Source organism: Nicotiana tabacum, chromosome 17, assembly GCF_000715075.1.
Source record: "Nicotiana tabacum cultivar K326 chromosome 17, ASM71507v2, whole genome shotgun sequence".
Classification (NCBI taxonomy): domain Eukaryota; kingdom Viridiplantae; phylum Streptophyta; class Magnoliopsida; order Solanales; family Solanaceae; genus Nicotiana; species Nicotiana tabacum.
This window is the reverse complement of record NC_134096.1, coordinates 26521179-26543533: the sequence shown is the minus strand read 5'-3', so window position 1 is coordinate 26543533 and position 22355 is coordinate 26521179. Positions and strand designations below refer to the sequence as shown.

The 22355-nt window shown below is 33.0% G+C and overlaps 1 protein-coding gene across 1 annotated transcript; it reads left to right on the top strand.

Moving 5' to 3' along the window:
• Positions 1–8795: 8795 nt before the first annotated feature.
• Positions 8796–11318, top strand: LOC107799813 (small ribosomal subunit protein uS17). Its single transcript, XM_016622960.2, has 6 exons — positions 8796–8932; positions 9009–9049; positions 9209–9309; positions 10677–10821; positions 10899–10988; positions 11080–11318. The coding sequence occupies exons 1-6, from the start codon at positions 8921–8923 to the stop codon at positions 11168–11170; spliced, it is 480 nt and encodes a 159-aa protein (XP_016478446.1). The 5' UTR covers positions 8796–8920; the 3' UTR covers positions 11171–11318.
• Positions 11319–22355: the final 11037 nt, after the last annotated feature.

Here is a 22355-nt window from a genome sequence, read left to right as displayed (position 1 = left end):
ACTTGTTGGTATATTTGGTTGAGGTTCCGAGGGGCTCGGGTGAGTTTCGGATGGTTAACGGGTAGGATTTTGGACTTGGAACTCTGTTGGAATATTTCTGATGCACCACGAGAGGAATCAGAATTGGCTTCTTCTAAGATAGAGAAGAGTTCCTTTTTGGTATCATCACTAATTTCTAGAAGATTGATTTTCTTCTTCTTTTTATCAGATTTGCATTCATTGGCCCTGTGACCGGTTTTCCATGGTTCCAACAGACATCTTTGGCTTTTTTGAAAGGCTTTGAAGGTCTTCAGAATTTGGATTTCTTTCTAGGAGAATCTTCGAAATTCCTTCGGGTTTTGCTGCGTCGAATCTTTCTTAAAGATTTATAAGATTTGTCTCTTTTAGAAGAGTGAGTAGAAGGGGCAGCAATAGGGGTGTATCCGAAGTTTTGACAGAAACATCCTTATTCTCTTCTAGAGGAGTGTTGCTCTTTTTTGAGCTGATTTTTGAGTTTGATGTCAGTGTAGAGTTCAAGACCTACAACATTGATAATGCTAACAAGGTCTCCATATGTCATTTGATGATAAGGAATTTTACCCTCACAACGATCTTGGATTCCTTTTATTACTCAAATAAATCTTTCATCACTGATTTAGACGGTATCTTCACACATATTTTAGGAAAAGATTTACACTTTCCTTTTATAAGCCTTTTTGAAAAAGAAATATGCTCTAATTTTTCTAATGCTTTTTGGGAAAGAAAAAAGCATTTGATCGAACTTCCTTATATTGAAGGATTCAATGAACATGTCATCTCACCCAAAGAAAAATCTATTCAGATGAATCAAGAGATAATGGAAACCTGTAAAACCGAGATTTCAAATCTCTTAAAAATAACATTATCCGCCCCTCTAAATCCCCTTGGAGTTGTTCTGCCTTTTATGTAAATAATAGTATAGAGAAAGAAAGAGGAGTACCACGATTATTTATAAACTATAAGCCTTTAAATGTTGTCCTTAAATGGATTATATATCTCATTCCTAACAAAAGGGATCTCTTAAAGAGGACTTAAAAAGCTAACATTTATAGCAAGTTCGATATGAAATCTAGTTTCTAGCAAATTCAAGTAGCCGAGAAAGATAGATACAAAATTGCTTTTAATATCCCTTTTATGGTACATCTTTTGTGGCACATGAATCTTAATTCTGAGAGTGAGTGAAGTTTCGTCTGGTCTCGTTCCTACATGGTATAAATAAAATGCAATTTCTAAAGGACTTTTTGACCTACGGAAGATTTGAAGAGCTTTTGTGGATATGGGCCATAAGGATTCATCATTCTTTCCTCAACTCAACACCCGAGTTTGGATTGAATTCATGTTTTCTTCTTCTTTAACTCTATCTGTGATGACTTCCTTCATGATTATGGAGTAGTTAACTTTGGGGTTTGACGGATATGGTGTTTTAATTGATATTTTTGTGTTATAACTCTAGTATTTTACATGAATTCCTTTGTGGAGTTTTGAATTGATTGCAATTTTGTTCACTGAATTATTTAATTGAACAATGAATATTTTGGTTGACTATCTTTGCACTATTTCATTTGGTTTAATTCAGTGATTCTTTTAAGTAATCGAAAGAGCTTGTTGAATTGTTGATTAAATCAAGCTAGGAGAATATTTGAGAGACGTTTTCCTAAACACTAGTCCATTAACATGTTATTGCATATCTTCACATTGATTTATATTAGGTTTACCTCGTAGAGTTTAGATTAAATAGAGATAGGAGTCTTGGATATACGATTGAAATAATCATCGAGTGAATTCGTGAGAAGAACACGACGGGAATCATATATTGAGTTGTTATGTGATGTTGGACTGGTTTTAAGGTGTTCTTGTGATGTTATATGGCTGGAGTTATGAGAATATCTTATATATTATATGTTGATGTTGCTTATATGAAGTTTGAAGGACGGAAGAGTGTAGGAAAGAGTTGTGTTATTTGTTATAAGCCGAGTTTGCCGCTCGACAAGTTATGTATGAGTTTCTGTTAAGGTGTTGTTATATAGTATTTTTGGACTGTTATGGGGTATTTTTAAGGTTGTGTTGAGGCTGAAAATTAGTATGAATAAATGAATACGTTGTGGTTAATTTTGTTAACAAATTCTGGAAGGAAAAGGGGTTTAAAGCTATACTGTGTTTAATCATAAACCGAGCTTGCCGCTCTAGTTTCTGGTTGTTGATGATATAGTGTGGCTATATTATTATTATTATTGTTGTTGTTGTTGTTGTTGTTGTTCTGATTGTTATTAATGGCATTTCGAATTAGGAGGAAGAGAAATATATAAGGGAGGTTCTACCCAATTTTCTAGAAATGAGGTATTAGATTAGAAATATGTTTTAAGTTGTTCCGTAGCTTAACCATAGTTTTAATGTCTGAGAAGTACGTTGGGCAGTATGTCCATATATATTGAGTTGTTGACTCATAGACAACGGTATGTAATGGCTATCCTTTTTCTTTCATTAGCATGAATTTGTAGTTAGTACGAGTTTGATGAATTTTATACAAGAAACTCATATTATAGAGCTCGTGTCTCAATAGGTGTTACATCTTCCCGTATACTTCCATCGTATCTTATTGAGAGGGGTTCCCATTAACTTTGTGTTATTCCATGATGTTGGACAAAGATAGAGAGTTACATATGTACTACTATACATTATATATATATATATATATATATATATATATATATATTCTATTGCCTGGCCACTTGGTCAGTGAGAGTTTGTATTTACCTGAACACTTTGTCAGTGAGATATACTATTGGATGGCCTTACGGTCGATGAGAGTTTTCTGTTGCCTGGACACTTAGTCAGTGAGAGATACTATTGACTAGCCTTATAGTCAGTGAGAGTTTATATTTGGCTGGCCTTACCGGTCAATGAGAGTTTACTATTGCTTGGTCACTTGGTCAGTGAGAGAGATATCGAGCCCTATATGTGGTCGGCTAGCTATGATATCACTATATTACATTGTGTTGAGTCGGAACAGGTGAGTATATCTCAGAGCATTCTTTGGCTTCCAGTTTACTATGTACTTCAGTTCAGTTTCAGCTTTCAGCTATTATATTGCCTTACATACTTGGTATATTATTTCGTACTAACGTCCCTTTCGCTGGGGGCGCTGCATTTTATTCCTGCAGGTTCTGATAGACAACCAGATAGACCTTCCTAGTAGATAGATTCAGACATCAGCTTGATTGGTAAGCTCCATTCATCCGGAGTTACCATGTCTATATTTTGGAGTGCATTTTGTATATACATGTTTGATGGGTAGGTCGAGGCCCTGTCCCGACCATGATGTAGTTATGTTATCTTTTGCGTCTTGTAGACGAATGGTGTATACTTTATGTGTTAGTGTAGCGGCCTTGTCGACCCTTGTATATGCTCATTTTGGTATTATTGTTATAGACGTTTATGGCGGCCTTGACGGCCTACACAGTTATGTATATGAGGTTTTGGGTATGTTTACCCTTCAGATAACATAGACATTATTTTCAAATGATTCATGATATGTCCTTGTCGGCCTTAGTTGGTATTGTCTGTTTGCAGGTAGGCCTTGTCAGCCTAAGTTGAAGGTTACCCCAGAGTTACAATTATAGAGTGGTATGCTCGGGGTCAAGTATGACACCGGGTGTTGGCCACGCCCCTTGGTTTGGGGCGTGACATTAGAATTGGGCTATTGTGCATGCACTTAAGATTGGAGGCATTACTTGTATGGTATGCTATGTGAGATTTATACTGATCATCAAAGTCTTCAGCACCTGTTCAAGTAGAAGGATTTGAAGTTGAGGCAGCGAAGATAGCTTGAGTTGCTTAAGGATTATGATATCACTATTTTATACCATCTAAGTAAGGCAAATATGGTAGCAGATGCCTTGAGTAGAAATGCAGCAAGTATGGGTATTTCAACATTCATTCCAGTTGAGGAGAGGCCTTTGGCTATCGGTGTTCAGGCCTTGGCTAATAGATTTTTGAGATTGGATATTTCCGAGCCTAGTAGAGTTTTTGCTTGTGGTGTTGCACACTCGTCCTTGTTTGAGCATAGTAAGGCTCGTCAATATGATGATCTCCATTTGCTTGTCCTTAGCGACATAATATTGCAAGGTGGCGCTAAGGAGGTGGCCATTGGATATGATGGCATATTGCGACTCCAAGGTCAGATTTGTGTTCCTAATTCTGATGGTTTGAAGGAGTTGATTTTTGAGGAGGCTCATAACTCAAGGTATTCTATTCATCTGGTGCTACGAAGATGTATTGTGATTTGAAGCAGCATTATTTGATGCTTCCTGTAGTTTCTTTTGATGTTTTGTGACTTGCGGGGATGGTTGGTTCGATTTCGAGAAGACCCAGGAGTGAATTGGAATACTTAGTTCCATTTTTTAAAACTTAAGTTATAAGAGTTGACCAAGGGTTGACTTTTGAGTAAATAACCTCCAAATCAGGATTTGAGGGTTCCTACAAGTTTGTATGGTGATTTTGAACTTGTGCATAGGTTCAGATTTAGTTTTGGATGTTCCTAGAAGAATTTGACTATATTTATTAAAAGTTGGCAATTTGAAAAATTGGAGAATTCATAAATTTGATCGATAGTTGACCTTTCGGTTAACGAGCTTGGATTGTAGTTTTGGATCTTGGACAGATACTAATAGTTAAAATGAACTTGTGTGCAAAGTTTAGTTGAGATCTGAAATGTCTGAATATGATTAAGACGTGTTTCGCGAAGTTGGAAAATTTAAAAGTTAAAGAATGAATTTGATCTTATATTATTGGTTTCATTGTTGTTTTTGATGTTTCGAGCCTTGGGATAAGTTTGTATAAAGTATGTGAACTTGTTGGAATGATTGAACAGGGTCCCAAGGGGTTCGAGATGATTTCAGACCATTTTTCTTGGTTTTGCAGCAGTTGATCTGCTGCTGAGTAGCAGTGCTTCGCGATCACAGAGCTGAGGCTCGCAAATGCGGGGAAGAATTTCCTGGTCAGGCTGGTTTGTGCATCACTTTCGCCCGCGAAGTCGCAATCGCGTGGTTGGCAAGGGCTGCGCATTGCGTTCCTCGAGAAGGGGTCGTGTTCGCAAAGAGCTAGCAAGGGGGGCAGGTAAATGACTTTCGCAATCGTAGAAGGCGAGTCGCGATCACGTAAAAGCACTGGCCAGATGTGCTCCGCGATGGGGATGACTCGATCACGATCGCGATGAAGGACCCTTGGGTAGTATTAAAGTGTAGTATTTTGGAATTTTGCCTATTTACTCATATTTTGAAACCCTAGACTACAAGAGGAGCGATTTTGCAAGAAGATTTTATCCAAGGCAAGAGGGTAAGTGATTTAAACTCACTTTAGATTATATTTCAATAATCTGTATAGATTTTAATCCCTAAATCAAGGATTTAAAGTTTAAAAATTGGAATATTAGGTAGGGAGAAGGTCTGTATTTGTCCCTCTACTATGGTATATTGTTTACATGTATCCTCTATTATACTTTTCGTGAAAATCAACCCCTACCGTTAACAAACTTGTTAGAATTGCCCCTAACCCTAACAGTCCTCCACTATGACAGTTGACCCCTCAATTAAAGTGTCACGTAGATAGCCGAGTCAACACCTATTTTTAAAATGCCTTTATAATAAATAACTAAACTCACTTAAAATCCCAAAATTTAATCATTTTATAAAATCACTTAAACTCACTTAAAATCCCTAAATTACAAAAATAACATTTGACATATCTAATCTTTTTCTACATTTGTCCCTTGAATATTCAAAATCCAAAGTCATGTGAGGACCAGTACAAAACTACACCAAGATTTACTCTTATTCAAAAGTTGTTCCCCTTTCGACCAATCGAGTTGTCATTGTGAAATTTCATCGAACGGCTGGGCTACACATCTCTTCGGAGCTCTCTCCTTCACTGATACCATTCATAACCCCTCAACTGAAGCACCAAAAAAAACTCCAAAGCTTTATAAATAGGATTTTGGGGCAATTTTGTGGAGCTGAAGTGAAGAGCTATGGATCTACAGAACACAATAAAAGAAGCCCTATATGCACTATACCATCACCCAGACGACGACGTCCGAATGCAAGTCGATCGATGGCTATAGGATTTTCAACGCACTATTGATACTTGGCAGGTTTTGACACAACTTCTGATGGGAATAGTTTAAGGTAGGGCAGGTGTGGTTTTTGTTTGAAACTTTTTGTGGGACCCTTAAAAATTGCTGACATGGACAATTTAATTGATAATATGGACAATTTAATTGAGGGGTCGGCTGCCACAGTGGAGGGTCGTTAGGGTTAGGGGTAATTCTAACAAGTTTATTAAATGTAAGGGTTGAGCTGGACGAAAAGTATAACATGGGACAAATATAAATAATATATCATAGTAGAGGGGCAAATTCGAACCTTTGAACTTAAGAGAGTGAATTTGGGGATTTTGAGCATGAAATTGGAACCAAATTTGGAATCTACTTATATATTTGAACTTAGAGTGTTATGGATAATTTATATCTATGATCAATTTCTAATTTCAGGCTCGAGACTCGAGGTTGACTTTTTGATTTGGGCTAAAGATCGGACCTTTTTGATATGAAATAAATTCATAAATCTTATATTGACTCATTTAAGTAATATTTGATTAGATTCGAGATATTTGTTGTGGATTTGAAAGGAAAGGCAATTTTGAAAGGTTGAAGTTATTTTTGAAAAGAGGTAAATATCTTGTAGATCCATGTAAGAGGGAATTCTCCTCATAGGTGATTTAATTACTATTTGTTGCTTGATTTGAGAGCTATGTATATGCGAGGTAACGAGTATCTATGCGTTAGATAGGTTATTATCATATCCGGGTAGAACTAGGCTTGTAGTATACCATATTTTGACAATGTGAATTATTATCCATGTCGTGACATCACGACCTGGTAGAGTGGCTGCTAGAGTTTTGGATGTGAAAGAAAGTGATATGGTTTATGAATGGGAGAGAAAGAGAAATATGATAATAAGAATTTACACATAATCCCGAAGAAGAATAAATGAATCAATATTAAAGTATATACAAGTTTTTGTTTAAATATGCTGTATTTTTTTTAAAAACCGTATATTATTGAAATAATCAAAAATCTTGTTAATATGTTTTTATAATTGACTTACATTATAAAAAATCTTTTAAATTATGATTTGATCCATTGGACTAACTGTGACATAATCTAAAAAGTGGTCTCAAGAAGGCCATATAGAACAAATAATTTGGTGATGCCCACTCTATGGTAATCTATACCTATATTAAAAGCACGAAACCCTTAAGTGGAATGTTGTTCACTTTTTTTACCCTTTACAAATAAATTTTATATTGGATAAAATTATAATTTAATTTACTTTTCTAATAATTAGGACTCTTATTAAATTTTTTCTTATTTAAAATACATAAGAATTCCCACAATTTTAAAACATTAAGAGTTTCCCTCATTCATTTCCTTATTTGAACTATAAAATATAAAATAAAAAACAACGCGTATAAGATTCTAATTGTTAGGAAAGAGTTATATTTTTCATCTATACCCGATTTTGGGGTCACAATTCAACATGTGCCCACTTTGCAAAAAAATTTGCAAGCCTACCCACTTTACGTTGAACTTCAAACTTATCGGGTCTGAAGTTAAAAAAAATAGTCTGAAGTGAAAAAATTGCACTTTAGATGCACTTAATGCCAAATAGGTCTGAAATGCAACCAACGGTTTCATAAACTTAAGGCCAATAAGTCTGAAGTGAAAAATTACACTTTAAATGCACTTAAGACCAAAAAGTTTGAAATGCAACAAACGTTTTCCTACACTTAAGGCCAATAAGTTTGAAGTGAAAAATTGCACTTTAGATGCACTTAAGACCAAATAGGTATGAAGTGGAACCAATGTTTTCATGCACGTAAGGGCAATAATTCTGAAGTGAAATATTGCACTTCAGATGCACTTAAGGCCAAAAGGTCTGAAGTGCAACCAACGTCAAATTGCCCAGAAACAGAAAATTATTTTTTGAATTTTAACAATCCAATATACAATTTAATACCTAAATCTACTCCAAATGATCTCAAATTTGAAACATAACCTCCAAATATCATCAAGAACAAATCCTAATTTTGTTTTTAATTTTTTTTTATTGTGAAAAAAATTCTCCTTATTTAGACAATGTAGAAAGTCTAAGTATTTAAGATTTTAAATCACTTAAAATTTTATCTTATACTATTATAATTACTATCTTTCGACTTGTGTTTCATCAAATTGTATTGTGATTGTTGAGTAGACCAACTTGCTTCTTATACAATTTAGCCTTATTATTTGTAAATTTCATTAGATGACCATAGCTTCCTTTATAAATATTGAAAAGGAAAACTTGCAAACCCTTCAAGATTGTCACATGAATTTATAATTTTATTTTATAACTTAAATATAATTTTTTAAATAAATATTTACTCATTGAGATAGGTACGTATACTGAGACTAGTTAGTAGAAACTTGTAGAGTAGCTTTGCTTTCAGTTTTGGGTAAGAGATGATATGGGTTTTTACACAAATGGCCAATCATATTCATTGTTTACTTTTTCTAACCGTATACATAGTTTATACATTGATTATATATAATTATACACATATAATACATAAATTATGAATAAATTATATTTCCGCCGGCTATTTTTAGTTTAAACGATTGGGTGAGTGACTATTTGGGTTAATTCTTCGAGATAATATCGGGAAAGGCCCACGGAAATTAGTAGGCCAGAATGTTAAACTTGGGCTGAAATAATAATTAATATAAAGAGCCGACGGTTTGCTCCAGTGAGTCTCTACTAGGGTTTTGTTCATATCAGCTCATTCAACTTCGCAGCATATCACAACAATGGCTGAACAGGTAGGTCCCCTTTTCTATTCTTCGTCACATTCTATTCTAGTAGGGAAATATGATTTGATTAGCTTTTCTGTTGCAGACGGAGAAGGCATTCTTGAAGCAGCCTGGTGTCTTTCTTAGGTGAGCATTTTGCATATATTTATGTGAAGCATTTTCTTCAATTCCAAAAGAAGATTAATGCAATATTTAAGTTATTTACATGGTCATTTTATAAACGTTAACTTCTACTGAAAATTTGGGAGATTTGAGGGTAAGGTCTGCTTTGTAATTGGCTGGCAGCTCGAAGAAGACAGGGAAGGGGAAGAGGCCAGGAAAGGGTGGCAATCGCTACTTTAAGAGCATTGGTTTAGGTTTCAAGACCCCCCGTGAGGCTATTGAAGGTTCATTTCTATTTTATTTTATGTATAACACCGGCATCTTATTGAAATAGTAAAATACTGTATAATGAACTGATATTGTAGAAAGCTTTCAATGGATCTATCATGTGCTTCCCTGTTCCCTTCTGCAGTTTGTTTTTATTCTTAGATATTCTATTTCTGCAGTTTGAGATTGCACAGCATAGTTGGTTACGTTAGAATTTTGTTCATTCAGAAGTCATATTCATTCACAGTGTTGCAGCCAAAGTTGTTATGCTATTTGGATAACCATCATGCCAATGAAGAATGATTGTTTCATGCATATGAGTGTAATCTGAGTATTGAGTGAAGCGGCTATTCTTTCTAATGATGAAATTGTGATCTCTGGCGGGACAGATGGTGGTCTATGTAAGATAGATCCAATTGATTATCTTGCCTTCATTGTTTGAGAAAGTTACCAAATTATTAACAAGTAACCAATAGGAGTTCTTAAGTGTAACAGCCAATTAAAAGAAGGTGTTTGAATTGACTCCGGCAGATGCACCTTGATTCTATGTTGTGCTTTGAGAGAACTAGGTGATCTCTTTAAAGTTCCCTTGGCCAGATTTCTTGGGTTTAGCAGCGAAAGTTGAAAATTTGTTGTTTTTTACATGATAAGGTACTGATATCCTATGTTGCGCGGACTCTCCAAATTGCTGCCGCACCCATGTCGGATCCTCCAAAAATGCACTAATTTTGGAGGATACGACACTCACCCGGCAACAATTTAGGAGAGTCCGAGCAACATAGCTGATATCTATGCGCCTGCATGTCCTTAGTGCCCTGAAGGTTTTGTATTCAAGGACAACTATGTTGATTTGTAGGATTTAACATTATTTTTTATCTTTCTTTTTGTTATGCAGCTAAAGCACTATGATATTAACAGATTGTGAGAACGTGCCTCATATAAACTTCATGGAGATTCCTGTTTGAAATCTGTTCTTGTACTAAGTTCTTCATCTTGTGTTGTTTCTGTGGAAACCATTTGTATTAGCCCTAATGCTCCTGGGGGAGCAGTTGAGGCAGAATTCTTGCAGAAAAAGAATGACAGTATTTTAATGTTTTTTCTATGTTATTACAATGGTCATTGCTTGTGAGTTGTGATCAATTGGAGTTCTTCTGCCTAATGGATTGAGATTGTTAATGTGTTCCAGACAATTTCATTTTATGTCTTGTGCATGTCATCCTTGTTAATAGAAACTTGCATAAATTGCTGAAGTAATTGGTTTTTTTAATGTATTGGCAAGGGGAGGCTTAATTCCTGATTTCTGACTGAGAATAAGTTTGATTTTAATTTCTGCATTGCAGTCTATCCCGTGTCTATTTTAATTGTCATATCTCTCTGATTTTAGGTTCTTACATTGATAAGAAATGTCCGTTCACTGGCAATGTTTCTATCAGAGGTCGTATCCTTGCTGGTACATGCCACAGTGCTAAGATGAACCGAACTATCATTGTCCGACGTAACTACCTACATTATGTCAAGAAGTACCAGAGGCAAGACCTTTCTCTCTGTTGTAATTGCTTGCTGCTCCACTGGTGTTTTGTAGATTTCAACATGAGTATTTTTTCAGGTATGAGAAGAGGCATTCTAATATTCCAGCTCATATATCACCATGCTTCCGTGTGAAAGAGGGAGACCATGTTATTATTGGACAGTGCAGGTTTAATATTTTTTCCATTTCTTAGATTCTGGATATTTGTTTTTTCTTTTTGTTTTTGCAACCTGTAGTTACAATTTTTCTTTCTGGACAGGCCTTTGTCCAAAACTGTGAGGTTCAATGTGTTAAAGGTGATTCCTGCTGGGTCAGCTGGTGGGGGAAAGAAAGCATTTACAGGAATGTGAGCTTAGCTTATGAGTTTGTTGTTATTTATGGAGAATCAAAAGGGGATGCTGTTAGCACTTGTCTTTTGAAAAAGGTGTATTCATAGACTTGAATTTTTTTTTGGCTAAACTTACTGCATTAGTATCGACGAGTTGAAATTTCTGGGTATTCTTTGCTTAATCACTTGCATGGAGTTCTCTATTTCTCACTAAAATCACGCTTGAGCATCTTGCACATTTTTGTAGAGATCTGTCAGTTGATTTGAGTCAAACTCTTGCTGGGGACATAATCTGCTGTATTTTTCTTTCCTAGTACAGTGTGATAGTTTCTCTACTGCTGTGTTTGTTTGCTTGATGGGGTTGGGATATTGCGGTGGAGGCAAATCGGTCAACTATGCTTCAGTCCCATTTAAGTTAGAATAGGTTGTAAGAATCCTCTACCCGATCTGCTCTATGTGGATTGATTTCAGTTCATGTTAATAGTTGTATTTTTAAGGAAAAATATGGTTTGTTTCAAATTAGAGGTTCTCTAAATGTTATACTTGCTAGATTAAAGTCTCATGACAACCATTAAACCTAATTTAGGTTTAACAACTGCTAAAGCATAATTTCAATAGATGGCATGTTTTATAGATGGTTTGCTTGTATTATTTTATGTTATTAGTTGGTTTGCACAGGTTTACTTGGAGAAATTCCTGCAATTGCTTTAGGTCAATCATGTCTCGTTTTGCACCTCCAATCACCATACAAATTTGCTAATGGATGCATTTAGAGGTTGATGTGTGCTAATTGCGCGTGCAAAACATTACATACACTATATAGTATTTGTTTTTGTGTGTGCGCTATTCAAACTGTCTGATGTGAAAAATAGGATATAGTTAATGATCACTCCAACTAGATTTGGAGAGGAAAAGGAGCTTTAGGAATCTAAAAAGACTAGAGTTAGTGATTTCTTCATTGATAATCGGTGGGATGTGGTTAAGCTCCATAATTCAAACAATCCGAATTGTCCCTGGACAAGATGATGAAGCAATTTGGATTGCTAACCAAAATAATAAATTTTCCACCAAATCTGCTTGGAAGAATCTTAGGAATCCAAATAACATTACTCTTACTGGGAAGAAAATTTTGGCGTATATTCCTTTCAAGGTCTCTTTCTTTATGATGAGACTTCTAAAAGGAAAGATCTCTACGGGATTAGTCGGGTCTCAAAGAGACTCGGACACCCGGTGCAAAATCAAAAAAAAGAAAAGGAAAGCTCCCTACTGATGATTCTCCGGTGAAATTTGGGGTTCATCTATGTGTTTCTGTTGTTCTCAAGAAAATATGGAAACTATTAGTCTTTAATGGAGAATATGCAAGTAACATTTGGGGATATTTCTCTATTGTTTGTTGTATCCCTTTGCTTCCCGAAGATATCAGAACCATGGTAATGAGATGGTGGCTATTAAAGCCTAAAAACAAGTTCATGATCTAATTTTGCTCTAGAAGGATGATTGATCAAGTCACTCACCTAATGAGACTCATTTTGATTGCTCAATTATCAATTTTCCCCCTACAATGAATGCCATACATCTGTGAACTAGTTGATAGTCTCAAACCAAAGCTTGATATTAAGCTAGTCAGATAGATCAAACCTCCCCAGAATTAGTTAAAGCTTAATGTTGATGGTTGTAGTAAAGGTAATCCACGAAGTGCAGGGGCAAGAGGCATTTTTAGAGCCACATGATCATGACATTTGCAGCCTACTTGGGGAATTGCAGCAATACTTTCTTTAAAAATTGGTCTGAGATTCATTAACGTTTCTATTGAATCTGACTCACTTTTAGTTATCCAAATGGTCAATGGCAACATCACCCCATTTTGGCAAACTAGCTTTAGTGTAAGTGCGTTGCACGTGTTTTTTAGTCTATTAATAAAAAGTGTATAAAATTTGGAATAAGAATGAACTATATGTGATAACAATTGACATCAAGATAAATATAATATTTATTTAAATTAAATGTTACATTGATGAAATAATTGAATGCATAGTTATTGGTTATCTTTTGAATTTGCAATGATTAAGAATTTAGGTAGGTTATTTATATATTTCTTATGAAGATAAGCATGATATATTATGTTTTTGTATCTGACTAATATCTTTTATAGAATATTCTTGGTGTAAGGAAAATTTCTCTACTTTTTTTTTTATCAAGATACTAAAATTATATACAATTAAGATATTAGTTCATTGAAAATTTAGAAAATCAATTGTAATATCCAATATATAAAATGTTAATGGTAGTTATCATTATATCTAACATGGAAAGTATATTTATGTTGATATATTTATTTCTCATAATTGTTTAAATATTTACCACTAATAAATTTATTCTAATAGAATTTAAATGATTAATTATATTTAAGCAAAAAAGAAAAAATAGACAAACCTAATGTGTACTGTGTGCATATGGAGAAGTTTACCGCAAATTGATATAATTCTTTTATTAATTGAAAAGGTCATAAAATTTCGGAAATGTTAAGGACTTCTTACCTAATTCAATTTGATTTGATTTTAAAATTCTAAATATTAGGAAAGTAATTTAAATTACAATTTTATCCAATGTAAAACTGATTTTAAAAGGTAAAAAAGGCGAATGATATTTTGCTAAGGGCCTTCGTGCTTTTAATATAGTATCAGTTTATGTTTACGTGCGTTGCACGTGTCATTCTGCGTAAATCATTAAAAAATTATATGTCAAAACAATAAATTTATGTGTATATAATATTAACAAAAATAGGAAAAATTAGATATAGTTCCTTTAATTTATATCAAAGTTAATCAACTAATGTCATGGCTGTATCTTTTGTAATTTTAATAGATGTGCTATTTTAATCACATTAATATTGACAAATTTATAATTAACTTTAAAGTCTAAAATATGAAGTTCAATCTAGCGTCAATGAGTGGTTCTCCACTACCCTTATGGAGTATATTGAACTTCCCTTTCGAGAATTTGGAGAACCGAGAAGACATGAAATGTAGTAATAGGCCATTTAGTTTTAATATAATCAGACCATCAATTGGGACGTCTTAGAACATACTTCTCCCGTAATTACAATTTCGATTAGGATAAAATTCATGCAATTCTCCCGCAACTCGAATTTTCACTTCGTAGTTGTATTCTATTTAATTTGTGATTAGTTACCTTAATTCTTCAACTATATCTTAGACGTGATCAAGCATAAATTTTGTCCAACATGGAAGTATATAGGTCAAGTTGTAGTTGATTTCAAACACTTGTTAGAAAAGTATTGCAATTTTATCCAATCAGAAGCCATATAATTATTCGAATTAATTAGTTTTCAAAGGGCATAAAGACAGTTAAATTTTCAGGATATTTTCGTCGTTTAACATTAAACGTTTTAATATTCGTATTTTTATAATAACATAGATATAGAAATAGTTTGACAGGGGTGGATTCACCTTGCGACATACGGGTTCACGTGAACTCGGTAGCTTTTGTCCAAACAATGTAAATGTGTTTGAAAAATTCACTAAATATCTATAAATATTTGAATGTAAATCCAGTTACTATTGAAAATTTACTCGAAGTCATTGCTGAAACACATAAATATTAAATTCTGGATCCGCCTCTTTAGATAGATTATATCAAACCGTTATTAGCAATATAGTTTTTGATGTAATATGTTTATTAAAAATGTCTGCTAACGCCTCGTTACGGAGCTTCATACTTCTATAATAAAATACAATATAAAAAGATTTAAAGGTGTAAAAAAGTAAGAATGTGTATATTTTGGAATATTTCTTGTTTTATTGTGAACATGAAAATTTAGAGTGAAACTTAAAAACTCTAAAAAAAATGTTTACTACTTTTCTAATGTCATACACGAAAATAATAAAATTCTTTGTTAACTAAAATCTAATACAAGGAAAACAATAAAGTTCTTTAATTATTAAAGGTCAAATGACGAGTAAGGAATTAATGAGTTCATAAAAAAAATATTCTACTATAAATGTTTGCTCTTTTGTTTCCTGACATTCTTTTCGAGACCAAAATGTGATTATTAAAAATGTGTCATTTATACCAATTGTCGCTATATTGCATGGATGAACAAATCAACATGTAAATATATTTGGTGGCTCTTCCTCTCAGTGAGAGTACTGCTGACGAAAATCAAATTAGGCATAAGACACCGGTAATATCCATGATAAACCTTAAGAGAAGATCATATGCTAAGTAGGAAACTTGAAAAATAAACACAAATAAATCAACAACATCGAAAGCGATATGAATGCCATATACCTCATAGTCCATTTAATCAGGTTAATGTCATCCAAAGTCCTGAAAATTACAACATGAAAGGAGAAATTAGCATAATTCAAAGTAATACTCTCGCTGACTCAATTTATATGATGGTGTTTAATTGAGCAGGAATTTAAAAATAATTAGAGCTTGTGTTCCTAAATAATATTGTTGGAGGACTATATTTTTCTAGAGGCAACCGATATAGAAATTTACAAAACCTAAGTAGATGCATATTCCTAGTATTAAAGCAACATCAATTAAAAAGTTGTTTTTCTTGATTAACAGTAAACTATCCACAAGTAGGATAAAGATTTTTCGAAGGATGACCTTGGCCCTATACATCTGCCAACACATAAAGTTAATTTTTCAAAACTATGAAACAAAAACTACACATGAAACACCATTAGAGGCATCAAGAAAATAAACACAAAATCTAAGAATGATATATCTACCAATACGATATATCGGGTAATACCAACATGTAGCATAAATCATCGAAAGTAGTAAAACAAGACTATATAACATTATAATATCGATAAAGCAAAACGATTAAGAAAGCAATAGAATTGTAGCCTAATGTATTCTTTTCATTGTTAAGGTTCTTTTATATAGGTGCTTTTCTATTTTAAGTAAGTTTTTATTTGTTTCCTTGATTATGAGTAGGAGTGTTATTGTACCGATTTCATAGGAATGAGTTTTTAAAATCTATATAGTAATAATGATGTAAGGAAATAATTACGCATGCTTTTATTTGTTTCCTTGGATTATAAATAGAAGTGTTATTGTACCGATTTCATAGGAATAAGTTTTAAAATCTGATATAGTTATTTTGATGTAAGGAAATAATTAAGTCTTTAAAATTAATTGATTTACAATACACACCGTAATAAATAAAATTTTTAAAGAAACCCTAAAACTAAGGGGGGAAAAAGACCAAAGGAAAAATAGCCTGTAACGAAAGAATCTCAATCAATGTAAATTCTAAAGAATCCTAAACCTAAAAGCAAGCACAAGGAAATTTTTAATTTTGCCCACAAAAAAACAGTGATTACAATTACAAGTATATCCAACATATAATGCACTTATAAATGGTAAAAAAGACGAACGATATTTCGATAGGGCCTTCGCGCTTTTAATATAGTATATATATTATTTTTCTATATATTAAATATTTTTTAATTTTAGTCTCTCATTATTTACCATATAATTAGAATTAAGTTGTTGTATATACTAAATGAAGTAAAATAGTTCTTAAAAGAAATTTCTTATTTGATGTTAAAAATTGTTTTGTTCGTCATGAATACAATTAGAATGTCACGTAATTACGAAAACTATGAACGTCTACAACTTTCGTACTAACATACCAAATAATTGACTTTTTAAACATTTAGTTAAGGTAAAAATTTAATCAATTTTAAAGTCTTAAATTTTAGGTATCTAGTTTAAATAAGAAAAGATTTAATAACCAATTTAATTTTCATGTCCTAAATATTAGGAAATGCTTATTTGATTATTTTATCTAGTGTGAACCCTACTTTTAAAGGGTAAAAAAGGCGAACAACATTTCATTAAGGGTCTTCGTGCTTTTAATATAGTATATATTATTTTCTATATATTAAATAATTTTTAATTTTTAGTCTCTCATTATTTACCATATAATTAGAATTAAGTTGTTGGAAATACTAAATGAAGTAAAGTAGTTCTTAAAAGAAATTTCTTATTTGATGTTAAAAATTGCTTTGTTCGTCATGAATACAATTAGAATGCCATTAGGATGTCACGTAATTACGGAAACTATGAACGTCTACAACTTTTGTACTAGCATACCAAATAATTGACTTTTTAAACATTTAGTTAAGGTAAAATTTTAATCAATTTTGAAGTCCTAAATTTTATTAAATAAGGAAAGATTTAATAACCAATTTAATTTTCATGTCCTAAATATTAGGAAATGCTTAATTGACTATTTTATTTAGTGTAAACCCTATTTTTAAAGGGTAAAAAAAGCGAACAATATTTCGATAAGGGGCTTCGTGCTTTTAATATAGTACTTTTCTTAGGATACGCGCTTTGCGCGTGTACCTTATACCAATAATATAAAACTTTTAAAAATTATATAAAAATTATTAAATTTTGTATATCTTATGTGCAATTATTCTGTCTCATCCGATAGTTTTTAAAAATTTGATGTTGAGTTAAAAGTATAATAATTATGAATATTGGGATAAATTATACCTAATATTAGTATTTAGTAGGATTTGTATTTGTACTTGTATTTGTATATAACTAGAGAATAAAACATAATTTTTCACAAAATGTTTTTCTCTATATTTTTATTTTTTATTTTTATTAAGATAATTAAATTATATAAAATTAATTAGTTTTAATTTTATGATCAGTTATAAATCTATAATTGAGAATAAATAAATCATAGGAGTGCCAACTAATATTATACAAGATATTAATATTGAAACTTATATAATTCAAAAAATGATTTAATGTATAAAAAGTAGTTGATTTAAAACTTTTAGTCTCTCAGTATAATGTTTTTTAAAACTACATAATAAATACATTAAGATATGTTTAAGTTATAGTAAAGGTTAGTATCAAACATGTAAGTCTTTGAAATTGATAAATATTAATAGCAAGCATAGATTGTTAAATAAAACAGATAAATACGATATAAGAGCCAAAGAATTTAAAGTAAAATAAAGTAAAAATAAGAGAGATATTCAAAACCATATGAGAAAATATTCGTTAAAATATTAGAAGGAGTAATAGATAATACATTAATAATGAGTAACAGACGAAACATACTTTTATTTTTAATACACGCAATATCAGTTCCTATTATTTATTACGTACTTAATCCACATAAAGTCTTTTACATAAAATATTTGATCAACTTATTCTTTGTCATGGATTCATGGTAATGATAGTCCAAAAAATAAAAGAATAAAAATTACAGAGGACCTATAATAAACAAGACTAATGTCAAATTTGATTTGATTCTTTCAATTCCTTATTTACCATTTGATTCAACACCATAAAGAAAGTATAAGTTATCGGAAGTTTCTATGTTGGGTTTTATATATTACTTAATTACTATGTTTATCTTATAGCTGCATAAGGTAAATCTTTAATTAATATTTGATTTTTAAATATTAGAATTTCTTACTTAGTAGTTCAAATAAGGTAATTATTTAATATGCAAGATTTTTAGTTGATTTTAAAGTCTTAATAAAAATTAAAATAATTAAATGACTATTTTGTCTAATATGAAATTAAATTTTAAAGGACAAAAAAAGGCGAACGATATTTTACTAAGGGTCTTTGTGCGTTTAATATAATATAAATAAATAGATTTGAGAAGAGATCACTTAACTTAAGCGTAGAATATGACCTCACAAGGTTTCTTTCAACTCGAACACATTTTTTCGGAGAAGGAAATTTAGTAGCAGATCAACTTGCTAACTTGGGGAAAGCATTAAACAAAATACTCTATTCACTGAGGATATCTAGACAGGTAAAATCCACAATGAAGAATGAGGCTAATGGATCTCCTACATTCAAGATTAGAGTGAAGAAAGGTGTCTTCATTTTTTATCCAGAATGACTCTCTTTCCGCCACTAAATTTCTTAATACTTAGGGCCCGTTTCGCCATAAGAAATTTTTCACTTTTTTTTTTTTGAAAATTTTCACTTTTTTCGGTATCTGTGTTTGGTCATGAGAATTTTAAATTTCACTTGAAGTTGAATTTCAAATTTTTTTGAAAATTTTAAAAACTCCAAAAAGTTATTTTTCAAAATTTTCACTTCAACTCACTCACAAAGATTCAAAAACAGCTCCAAATTGTATTCATGTCCAAACACAACTCTAATTTTCAAATACCATTTTTACTTGATTTTTTTTCTTCACTTTTTCGGGAATTTCAAAATTCTTATGTCCAAACGCCCACTCATAGGAGTGGGCATAGTTTGGGCAAACCCGAAATTCAATTTTTTTAGATTTTTGGTTTGGATTTTCGGATTACGGGTTGAATTTTAGATTTAATTTTTAATTTGTTTTGGATTTTGGATTGGATATTGAATTTGATACTTTCGCTTTGTGGATATCCGAAAATCCGAAATTTTTATACTTATTGTTAGTCCATTATCCATATGTAAATAGTAATAAGTTCCAATACCTTACCCATTAGATATTATCTCATAATATTTAATACTAATGACCGAGTCACTGTTAGAATACTTTCTATTTTGACATAGTTTTACTACTCCCTCCGTCTCATATTAACAGTCGTGGTTACTAAAAATAATTGTTCAAATTATTTATCATTTTAGAAGTTCAAGACAAAATTGATTGTTTTTCCCTTTTTACCCTTAGTAATAATTGTTCTTGAAGATGGAGATAACACATAAATAGAATAAATATTCAATGAAGAGAGATTATATCTAAAGACATAAATAAGGGTAGAATAGTCCAATCCCTTTCCTAATTAATATTTCTTAAGGGACATCTAAAAGAGAAACACGACTGTTAATATGAGACGTATGGAGTATTGCTACTTCTTAACAGCCTTATTAATGTCTTTGTTGTATTTTCTTGATAATGATTTCATTACTTGAATACTTTATTTGGATGATTGCAGTGAGAAATGAAGAACTTTTTAGGCTATTTAACATGAATACTTTATTTTGATGTTCATTTTTGTAAGAAGAGGAAACATCTAAACTTATAGGCTCAAGACCGAAAATCTAAAATATCCAAATCGATTAATCTAAAATCGAACTTGAAAAATCCAATCCAATCCGAGCTTATTTGGATTGGACTTGAATTGTCATTTATTTAATCCGAAAATCGAATATTCAATCCGAAATTTTCATATTCAATCCGAAGTACCCGAACGCCCATCCCTACCTACTTAGTCAATCTCTTTTGGAAGCAAAACAGTAACATGAGGAGTCACTTCCCATCTTAGCTTCTTTCTTCTGCACATTAGCCCTTTGCATATTTAATACAAGATGTTAGGCTTTTGTCCCCTCTGTGTAATCTCTTGACTTATCAATGGAATTAATACCCCTTCTTTGGGGCTTTTTTAAAGAACAAAAATCACTCCAACTAGATTATTTGGCTTTGTCAGTCTCTCTTGTTTTCCTGCAGTCCACCAGGTTTATCCTTGATATTTATGTTGAAAATGAATAATCGTTGAAATTAGTTGCTGGGAACATTTGTTTGGAACCAAATGCTTTTCTACTTCAAGTGATCTGGTATTTCACATAATAAAAGCGATTGATCAACATTTGAAAAAGCAAGCTACGGAATATCGATAGTCGTTGGGTGTTTGGTATATGTTACTCCTTCCGTCCCAATTTATGTAATGCATTTTTGTATACGGTTAAAACCGATCCTCGGTCATGAAGATCGATCGAGGATGGTATTTCAATCAAGGGGTATCTTCATGGAGACCCCGAACGAATTCCGAGATGGGGGCGTCGAGCTCGGGCGTTCGAATCGACCGAGGTAATATCGACCGATACATGTCCCGAACATCGATGCACAAAAGTGATCACCTAGCTCGAAACCAAGGCTGAGGTTCCGATCCGATACCGAGCTCGAGTCGGTATTGAGTTCACAGACAAAAAGCTGTTACAACCGCATCAAAGGAGAGAATCTCTACGGGAATTAAGGAGGAGACACACCATCATGGGTCCTCCACTAGTAATATTTATTCCAACATGTTGCTATAGATAAAGTAGTGATCCTTGGCTATAAAAGGAAAGATAGTTTGTAGTAGAAGGCACTTTTTGGCTGGGATTAAGAATTCATTGTGTTTATCGTTCTAAAGCTCACTAAATATCTTTGTTCATCATCTTCTATTTTTGCACCATAAATACGTGTATTGTTATTTTCATATCAAAGGAATCTACTTGCCCTTAGAACCATACATAAATTCAACGTTATCCGATTCTTCGGGTAAACAGTTTGGCGCCCACCGTGGGGCTAAGGATAACAAGTGATTATTTTATACAAATATACAGTACACTCCAACTTACAACTTCATACCAGCAATGGCTCCGCCAATCGACCTCGAAGCCGGCCTTCAGGATGAAACCAACAACTCGGTACCCGTGGTCGAAAGGCTACCCAACAACGACAACGAGGCTCGAATCGAGGAACCCGAAATTCGAGCCGAAGTACCAGTAGATATCAATTCACGAATAGCTCTAGAAGCGAATCAACGTTCCGAGCAGGAAAGAAGCGTTCAGGGTGGCGCTCGACCCATAGCCCGAGACACCCACAACGCGGGGGAAATCGGGGTCAGCTTGCGTATGATTTTCGAAATGCTACAAGCCCAACAAGTAGCGATAGCTCAGTTGCAGAGCCAAACTCATATGCAAAGTAATCCTAACTCCAATCCACTTCTTCGAGAAGTAACCCCCAGAACGGAGCCCGACACAGTGAAATCGAACGAGCAAAAATCAGGAACAGCTCCTGAAATTACTAAACTACTCGAGGAACTCACAAAACGAGTCGAAGCCAACGACAAAAAATTCGAAACATATGATGCTAGGATCGATCAGATTCCGGGGGCTCCGCCCATGATGAAAGGGCTGGATTCGAAGAAATTCATACAAAAACCTTTTCCATCGAGCGCGGCCCCGAAACCGATCCCAAAAAAGTTCCGTATGCCCGTAATTCCCAAATATAATGGTACGAACGATCCTAATGAACATCTCACCTCCTATACATGTGCCATCAAAGGCAACGATTTGGAAGACGATGATATCGAGTCCGTATTATTGAAAAAGTTCGGAGAGACCCTCGCAAAAGGAGCAATGATCTGGTATCACAACTTGCCACCGAATTCTATCGATTCTTTTGCCATGTTAGC